We start from the raw sequence: 10,006 nt of genomic DNA, 5'->3' as shown, positions 1-10,006 counted from the left end.
TTCTTTGTTTCTATTTCATTAATTTCTGCTCTGGCTTTTGTTATTTCTTCTCTTTTGCTGGGTTTGGGTTATCTTTGTCCTTGCCTTTCCATTGCCTTGAGTTACAGTGTTAGGTCATTTATCTGGGCTCTTTCTAATTTTTTAATGTAGGTACTTAGAGCTATAAACTTCCCTCTTAGGACTGCTTTTAATGTGTCCCAGAGGTTGTGTTGTGTTGTGTTGTCCTTTTCGTTGAATTGCAGAAATTTTTTTATTTCTTTCTTAATTTCTCCTTTGAGTCACTCATTGTTTAGGAGTGTGTTGTTCAATTGCCACGAGTTTGTGTAGTGACTAAGGCTTTGTTCAGTGTTGATTTTGAGCTTTATTGCTTTGGGGTCTGATAGAATGCATGGAATTATTTCAATATTTTTGTATTTATTGAGGTTTGTTTTGTGGTCCAGTATTTGGCCAATTTTTGAAAAAGTTCCATGAGGTGCTGAGTAGAAAATATATTCTTTGGTGTTTGGGTGGAATAAACAAAAGATGTCTGTTAGATCCATTTGATGTATAGTATCATTTAATTCAGATGTCTCTCTGTTTATTCTTTGTCCAATTGACCTGTGTAATCAAGACAGTGTGGTGTTGAAGTCCCCTACTATTACTGAGTTGGGGTTTAATCTGTGTCTTAAAGTCCTGTAGTGTTGTTTTTATGAATTTGGGTGCACCAGAATTTGGCGCACTATATGTTAAGGATTGTAATATCGTCTTGGTTAACTGTTCCTTTGATCAGAATGAAGTGACCCTCCTTATCTCTTCTGATTAGTTTTACTTTGAAGTCTATTTTGTCAGATACTAGAATTGTAACCCCTGCTTGTTTCTTAGTGCCATTTGCTTGGAATATTCTTTGCTATCCTTTTACCTTAAGGTAGTGCCTATCCTTGAAGGCAAGATGGGTTTCTTGCAGGCAGCTAAGAGATGGATTTTTTTCTTTAGTCCATTCACTTAGGCTGTGTCTTTTGACCAGGGAGTGCAGTCCATTGATATTTAAGGTTATTATTTAAAGGTGTATATTGGTTGCCATCATTTTGATTGCTGTTTGTGTTCTCTGTGTAATTTTGTGTTTCCTAGATTATATTTTTGTTTATTTTCTTTCATTGCCCCTAGGGTATAGTTGTCTCTCTCTCTGCTCTCTGTATTGCTTTGAAGGGCTGGTTTTGTACTGGTTTTGTGCACATGTATTCTTTCAGGCTTTTTGTATCATAGAAGATTTGGAGGGAACTAAAGGCTTCAGATCCCATATGCAGGAGTAGGCACAGAAGCCCAATTCAGGTTCCTGTCAGGTACAGTCAGGCTTCCTTCACCACGTGGAGGCAGGATCTGGGCTCTCTGAGGCAGTCCACCCTCTCAGGTTGTCTGCTAGGATCTTAGCCTTAGCCTACCAAAGCCAGATCTGCCCTGGGGCCTTGGGAGGGGATGTGTTTCCTGTATTTGTATGGGGATGTCTTTCCTTAATTTCTGGAAATTGTCTTCTACAATCCTCTTTAAGATTTGGTCAACACCATTCACCTGAAATTCTCTTTCCTCTATTCCTATGATCCGTAGATTTGGTCTTTTCATGGTGTCCCACATTTCTTGCATATTCCATTCCTGTGTTTTTTAAAATTTTCCATACTCTTTGCTTGTGTGGTCCAATTCTTCAGCTTTATCCTCCAGTGTTTATATTCTGTTTTCTATTTCATTCATTCTAGCGGTGAGGCTTTCCCCTGTTGTTTCAAGTTGGCTTATTGAGTTTTGCACTTCCTTCTTCATTTCTGCCTGAGTTTTCTTCGATGTTTCTCTTTTGTGAATTCATTCAGTAGTTTATCCCTATCTTCTTTTAGTTCTTTGATTTGTTTGTTCATGTATTCTTTAAATTCGTTGAATTCATTGATCATATTTATGATTGTTCTTTTCAATTCAGTGTCCTGGGTTATCTCTAGGGGGTTCTACTTGTTGAACTCTTTTATAGGATTGGTGGGGTTTGGTGTGGACATAGTGTGTAGGTTTTCCATTTTATTATTCTTTTGTCGTGATCTTGGCCTGTGAATTTCTTTTGTTGTTTATGATTCTGATATGAGAATTAAGTTGAAGTATGCTTCTGTTTGTATTATCCAGGTGCCTAGATCCTTTCTTTATTGGTTGTTATGTAAAGGTGGTTGCTACAGGGTTCAGATTCTCTCAGGTTTATTTTGGAGGGAACCGATGGCTTCAGATTAGCTATTCAGGAATACCCAGAGAAGCCCAATTCAGGTTCCAGTCAGGTACACTTAGGCTTCCTTCACCAGGTGAAGGCAGGATCCAGGCTCTCTCAGGCAGTCCTGTGAGTTGTCAACTCTATGCCAGAGTGAGGCCAGATGGGGACCAGAACTCAGCACTTTGGCGGTCTGCTGAGATTCCAGCCACTACACTGATGGAGGTCTGAACTCACCCTCTCAGGGTGTCTGCTAGGATCTCAGCCTTAGGGTACCAGAGCCAGCTCTGCCCTGGGGCCTTGGGAGGAGCCTCACAAAATCCTAGGTAGGGGGATGGCATGGCGCAATTAGGGGAAGCTCACCACCTGGTGGAGGCAGGATCCAGGGGCTGTCAGGTAGTCTCCTGGGTTCTCAGGCCCTCTGGTAGTTCGAGGCCAGAGGGAGGCCAGAACCCAGTACTCTCTGGCCGTCTGCTGAGCTCTGAGCCGCTATCCAGATGGAGGTCAGAACCCACCCTCTGAGACTTTCTGCTAGTATCTCAGCCTTAGCCTCTTATTTTTGTCTTTAGTATCTCATAGATCTGTTGGCTGTCAAGTTATGCTGAAATATACTTGAAATGCTATTCAGTGTGAACTGTAAAGTAAAGTTCACATTGGCTTTTTCCTGTTGTAGGCAGTTTGTAATTACAGATTAATCAGTATGCTTTTTTTTTTTTTTGTCTTTTTGAAGCAGGGTCTCCCTGTAGCCCTAGCTGTCCTGAAACTCACTATGTAGACCAGGCTGGCCTTGAACTCACAGAGATCCACCTGCCTCTGCTAGGACTACAGGTGTGCGCCACCATGCCTGGCTAATCAGCATGCTTTTTAAACATTTTTTCAAAAATATTTTTATTGAGTTTTGTGCGTTTCATATAATAGATCTTAATCAAATTTAGACCTCCCTCCCCCATCTGCACCCTCCATAACCCCCCTCCCCCCCACACCACTGGATTTCATCAATTCTGTCATATATGTTAAGTCCTATCCAGCAAAGCATTTGTACCCAGATGTTCCATGGTGCAAATTCATTTACTGGAGTCTAGTCAGCCTATGTAGAGTCACTCCCTGAAAGGAGATATACTCTCCCTTATGTAGCAGTAATTATTTGCCAATAATTCTTTGGGTAGAGTTGGGGCCTCATTTCCCTCATTCTGTGCTGGGAAATGTCTGACTGAGTCAGCAAGAGTCTGGTGCATGCTCTCATCATTGTTGCAAATTCATATGAGCAAGTTCCCATTGACCTGAAAGCCTCTGTTTGCTTATGTTCATGTACCAACCCTGGCTCTTAAAAATCTTTCCACCTCCTCTTCCGAAATGGTCCCTCAGCCATGGGTGAGTGAGGTTTAATATAGGAGTCTTATCGAGGCACACACACTCTGCAGTCTCTCGTTCTTTAAAACTTAGCCAATTATGGCCTTCTGTGTGCATCACATTTGTATGAGGAAGCTTTGCCCGTGAGAGTTGAGGGATGTATTAGTATTCTCTCCACCTCCTGTTCCACTATGTTCCATGAGCCTTAGATGTAGAGATTCCATTGTAGATGTGTCATTAGTGCTGGACATCTCTCAGACATATATTCTTCGTGTGTGACCAGTTGTAGAACTGTGTAATAGCCTCCATCTGTTGCAAAAAAAGCTTCTTTGATGAGTGATGTATGCTATACTTGTCTTCTTTGTTTTCTTTCTGTAACCTCTTGGCTATAGTCATTCCTATCTTTGGTCCTTTGTATTGCCTCAAGTATTCTCTGTGGGTCTCCTGCGTGCTGGAATTCAAGGCATGCACCACCACACCTAGCTCCTGTGTGTTTAAAAATTTTTTGTAGTCTTTGCTTGAGGACTTTGCTTCAACTTTGTCATTCAGTCTTTGTATTCTGTTTTCCATTTCATTCATTCTGCTTGTGAGGCTTTCTCCTGTCTTTTGCTTACTGAGTTTTTCAATTCCATCTTTATTTCAGTTGGGTTTTTCTTCACTATTTTTATATCTCCTTTATAAATTCACTTTTCAAGTCCTGAATTATTTTTGTTATTTCATTCAGCTGCATATTTTTGTTTTCTTGGGCTTCTGTCAGAAGTTTATGCCTTTCCTTTTTGAGTTCTTTGTGTTCTTTGATCATGTGTCTGTTGTAGTGGGGGTTCCTCAGGGTAATTCTCATTGTAGTACACTTTTGTAGGTCTGGTGGGTTTTGTTGGGGACATATTCTCTGTTTTTCCTATTATTTGCGTTTTTGAATTCCTGTTTAGGCATATGGATGTCTTTTGTTGGTTGTGTGTCCATAGGAAATTCTATTCTTCCTTTGTTAGTTGATGTTTGTTATTGTTGATGTATCTTGGTTGTTTTTTGCTCAGGTATGAAAAGTTAGTTGGTATGTGCTTCAGGCTCTTGCAGGGTAGTAGGCTGGTCTGGGTAGTAGGCATGTCTTTGGTAGGCAGATTAGGAAAGGGGGCCAAGGCCAAGATGTGGGTGTGGACAGCCTGTAGAGGATCTAACAAATGAAGCTGAAGAATTGACCTAGTCTGTGTTCAAGGGATCAGGATGCAGTGGCCAGGTCTGGACCAAGAGGGCAGTTCAGAGATCTGGGGCAGAAAGAGCAGGAGCTAGCCTGGACCCAAGGCTGGAAGGAGGGCTGAGTACAGAGAGAGAGAGAGGAGCTGCTCAGGCTGCAGAGGAAACAAGACACAGTGGGCAGAATCTGACTTAGGAGGCGAGGCGTTGGCGTGTCTGTGGCAGGCAGATTCAGGCCGACAGGGGCAAGGTAGGGGTGGGGTCAGCCTGTGGAGGATCTAACACACTATGCTAGAGGATTAAGCTAGTCTGAGTTAGGAAGCTAGTCCAGAAATCTGAGGTAGGCAAGCAGGAGTGAGCCTTGGCCCAAGGCTAGAAGGGAGACAGGGTAGGGAGAGAGTGGAGCTGCTCAGGCTGCAGGAGAATCAAGATGCAGTGGTTGGGATCTGACTTACAAGGGTGGTAGGCATGTTTGTGGCAGGCAGACCTGGAGGCCAGGGGCAAAGTGGGGGTGGGGTCAGCTTGTGGAGGGTCTATCAAACTAGGTTGGAGAATTGAACTGGTCTGAGTGCAGAGGATCAAGATACAGCGGGCAGGTATGAAGAGGGTAGTCCAGAGATCTGGAGTGGAAAGAGCAGGAGCAGGCCAGGGTCCAAGGATAGGGGGAGAGACCAAATCAGTATGTTTTAACCTATATGATAACTAGATGGAAGCTATGTATCCTATTCTATATATCACATATATGTATATATATAATGAATATATAAAAATATGCAAAATGAAAAGGATGCATAGTATATGAAAAGGAGATACACATGCATATATATATATGTATAGTGTGTACACTTGTGTACAACAAATCCACACTGAACCTAGGAGTCACGGATCCTGAACTTTTCCATGGAACAAAGGTCTACTAAACATTGTCCACATTCTTTTATTTAAATATGTGTGTTTTAGATATAAACTCTATTTTTTTTTCTTTGAGATTAGGGTCTTGGTATACCTCTGGCTGACTGGGTATTCACTGTGTAACCCAGGTTTGCCTCAAATAATCACCCTGCCTCAATCACCTCAACCAACTCCTATTCTATTTTTGTTTTAAATAATTAAACCTTTGAAATTATTCTACATCACAGTTCAAGAAAGTATTAGAATAATAAACATTCTAAAAAGAAACAGTAGGGTACTGAAATTAGAACTATCACCTTGTACACTCGTCTCAAAATGTGTTGCTCTTTTACATTGTGACCGAGTTTGTCAGTAGAGGTGAATTGCGGAACTTTAAGCTAGTACTTCAGGGAAGTGTAATTGATTGCTTCTGATTTTTGTAAATGAGAACGCTCTAAGAGTCAGAAAGATTACCTGAATTGGCCAGATATGTAGCTAATTACATGGCTAAGACCAAAGCCTCACAATCAGACAGCTACATTTTACATTTCCTTCCTTTGGTCTTTGATTTTAGTTTAGTTTTTTTTTTAAATAGGAAGTTCAGCAAGGCATTATCAATCTAAATTACTGGAAGTTCTGAGTTTCTTTCCTTATTTTCTTTTTTTTTATTTTTTAATAACTATATGATTAGAAGAAGCATTTCATTACAACTTTAACATATTCAGTAACACACGCCAGAGCAAGAGTACATCTCTTTCACAAGTGGCTGTAAGCAGACCTTATTTAATTTAGGCTGGCCTCACAGTATTTAGTTGAGGCTGGTCTTGAATTCCTCATCCCACCTCCCCAAATGCTGGAATTACAGGTTTGTGCCCCCACACCTGGCTCCTGAATTTGGTAATGTCTTTTAACTTTTAAAGAGTTTTGAGTGATTCTTCCTGTTTTCCACATGGCAAGGAATATGAGTGCCTTTACCTGGCAGACTCCTTTCTGTTCCTTTGAAAGGAGAAGAGTTAAACTTGAGACTTGTTGAAATGTCAGTAGTGACTTCTGTTTTGTATACCTCAGATACTTCTTTCAGCAAGATCAACCACTTGGAGAATTGTTTATAATTTATTTGATCATCTTCTTTTCTTCCCCAGGGAGGGGAATGAATCTTGATTGTTGTGCCTTTTCTGAAGTCAGTGTTGAGAATTTTTACTGGAAGGGGTGTGTGTGTGTGTGTGTGTGTGTGTGTGTGTGTGTGTGAAACTGACTTGCTGAAGAAAACGAACTTTCTCACCCAGAGGATGCAGGGTGATGATCTGGAACCACAAACGAGTCCAGACTCAGAAATCAAGGACAGAAATCAAATGTGTGATTGTTGAAGCATTGTAAGCGCTAGCTGTTCATTAGTCAATGTGTATTTACTTACTGCCTCTGAGTCTGTGAATAAGAGAAAGTTCTTGACCTTGAGTTTATAATCTAGTTCAGGAGGAATGTAGGAAGAAACAGAGAACAAACCATGGGCAATGATGAAGAGATTGCTTAAAGACATGAGAATAATCTTAACTTGCTTGAGAATCAAATCCTTGAGATGGGAGGAAGAGGCTTAAAAATAAAGTCTTAGCCTGGCATGGTAGCACACCCTTAGTCCCAGCATTGGGGAGGCAGAGGCAGGTGGATCTCTCTGAGTTTGAGGCCAGCCTGTCTACATAGCAAGTTCCAGGCCAGCTGGGGCTACAGGAAGACCCTGTCTTAAAAAGACCAAAACAGACAAACAAACAAACAAACAAACAAACAGATAACTAGCTAATTAACTCACTAACTCACTCACTTACTCACTCACTCACTCACTCACTCACTCACTCACTCACTCACTCCTTTCACTATGGGATGACAGTTTTATGTTGAATACTCTGATGTATTTTTAAGTGAATTAGAAAGTAAATTTTTAAATTTTTCCTATAAAAACACTCCTTTAACATTGGGGCAGTATTAATACAGCTGGCTTACTTGGTGGTTCATGCATCCTGATTGTTTAGTTTATGGACATTCTTCTGGGTTTATGTTTCTTTCTTCTCATAATGTTTTCTTTTTTAAGGTCTGTCTATGATGGTGAGGAGCATGGTCGATTCATGGAGAAGCTAGAATCTCGCATCCGCAATCACGACCGAGAGATTGAGAAAATGTGCAACTTTCACTACCAGGGTTTTGTAGACTCTATTACTGAGTTGCTGAAAGTACGGGGAGAAGCTCAGAAACTCAAAGTAAGGAGAAGCCACTGGACACCTTCCTCTCTGCCCTCTTCTGGATACCTGCTTCTCTGCACTTTCTGGGTTCTTCTTACCATTGAAAGAGTCGGGACTACACTGCAGGATGCATTTGTAGCACAGATTTATTTTATTTTTATGGGATAGATAGTGTTTATTCCCACTTTATAGATGCAGAATTGAGGTAAAGATAAATGGTATAACATGACCAAAGTCACAAAATTGCCATGAAGTAATCATAATAAGTAACATTTTTAACTTTTGGGAGCAGTTCATGCAACATTGAGGTATATCCTGGTGCTTTCTGGATGTGAAAGCCTGAGTGGTTCCCTTTGCTTAGACTCGAGAGAACAGTTAAGCATCCTTAGTATGATACTTTCGGGTTTCCTTTGGTCTGACTCTGCCCCTTCTCTACTCTCCTCTCTTGACTTCTCTTAAGATTATTATTACTTTTTTGAGACAGGGTCTCCCTGTGTATCCAGCCTGGCCTCAAACTTGTGATTCTCCTCCCTTAGTCTCCAAAACACTGGAATTACACTCATGTTCAGGTATGTACCATATCTGAACTAAATTTTTATGAAGGAAAGGAATTTATACCAAAACTCAGATAAATGAGATTATGGCTTTTTACTCTGAAGAATGGTCGTTAGTTTAATTGGGATGCCTACTAGTACATCAGAACCAATGATCAGTAACTCCTTCTTTCAAACAGAAATGGTGTGACTCTTGATGTCACTGCCTCTTTGCTGGATAAAAGCCCTCCCAGTACGATGGCAGAGTTCCAAGCACTGCTGTCGACTTATTTATACACGGCACCTAGGCCACAGTAAAAGATCTGTGGTGGTTGTGGAGTGTTATCTACCAAAGCATGAAGTTTTTTTCTCCATGTCACGTTCATGCTCAGGAAGGAGGCTAGTCATAGTAGATTCCCTTTTCTTAGAGAAAATTCCCTTTTCTTGAAGAAATGACTTGGCTTGTTGATCTGAAATCTAACTGTTCTATTCAACTCTTCCATTATATCAAGTAGTTTAGATTTTTGGTGTTTGCTATGTAAATACTCATATAATCTGTAAATGCTAATAGTTTCATTTTCTTCTTTCTAGTCTTTTTGCTTTTATGTTGTTTTTCTTGTTGGCATTTGAATTAAAATCCTACTATGTTTTTTTTTTTTTTTGCAAGGAGTTAGCTTGACAGTGAGTATAAAATTCATTTAAAAGAATATGTTAGGCTCTCAGCAGACTGCCAGAGAGTGCTGAGTTCTAGCCTCCCTCTGGCCTCCCTCAGGCAAAGGGCCTGGGAACAGAGGAGAGCTACCTGAGAGCCCCCAATCCTGCCTCCATGTGGTGGTGAGCTTCCCTTAATTGCGCCATACAGATTTCCCTACCTGGGATTTTGTGAGGCCCTTCCCAAGGCCCCAGGGCAGATCTGGCTTTGGTAGGCTAAGGCTGAGATCTTAGTAGACAGCCTGAGAGTGTGGGTTTCAACCTCCATTGGTGTAGCAGCTCTGATTTCAGCAGACTACCAGAGAGTGCCCAGTTCTGGCCTCCCTCTGGCCTCCCTCTTGCATGGAGACTGAGAATGCAGGGGAATGCAGGGGACTGCCTGAGAGAGCCTAGATCCTACCTCCATGTGGTGAAGGAAGCCCGAGTGTACCTGACTGGAACCTGAATTGGGCTTCTGTGGGTACTCCTGAATAGCTGATCTGAATCCATCAGTTCCCTCCAAATTAAACCTGAGAGAGCCTGAACCCTATACCAACCAGCTTTACATAACCAATGAAGAAAGGATCTAGGCACCTGCATAATACAAACAGAAGCATACTTTAGCATAAATCTCATATCGGAATCATAAACAACAAAAGAAATTCATATGCCAAAATCACAACAAAAGAATAATAAAATGGAAAGCCAACCACTATGTCCCCACCAAACTCCACCAATCCTGTAGAAGAGTTCTAGAAGGAGAACCCCTAGAGATAACCCAAGACACTGGATTTAAAAGAACACTCATAAACATGACCAAGGAAGTCAATGAATTTAAAGAACACATGAACAAACAAATCAAAGAGCTAAAAGAAGATAGGGATAAACTTCTGAATGAATTCACAAAAGAG

General features: G+C 41.1%; 1 protein-coding gene across 1 annotated transcript in view; it reads left to right on the top strand.

The window, feature by feature from the left end:
• Exoc6b (exocyst complex component 6B) overlaps positions 1-10,006 on the top strand; it is a 629,077-nt gene that overhangs the window by 81,906 nt on the left and 537,165 nt on the right. The window contains exon 2 of the mRNA XM_008824711.3: positions 7,725-7,890. Within this exon, the coding sequence (XP_008822933.1) occupies positions 7,725-7,890 (166 nt within the window). The remainder of the gene's footprint in view (positions 1-7,724; positions 7,891-10,006) is intronic.

Source organism: Nannospalax galili, unplaced genomic scaffold (assembly GCF_000622305.1).
Source record: "Nannospalax galili isolate Female #2095 unplaced genomic scaffold, S.galili_v1.0 scaffold389, whole genome shotgun sequence".
In the NCBI taxonomy this organism is placed as follows: Eukaryota; Metazoa; Chordata; class Mammalia; order Rodentia; family Spalacidae; genus Nannospalax; species Nannospalax galili.
The sequence above is the reverse complement of the archived record's forward strand: the minus strand, read 5'-3'. Positions and strand labels throughout refer to the sequence as shown.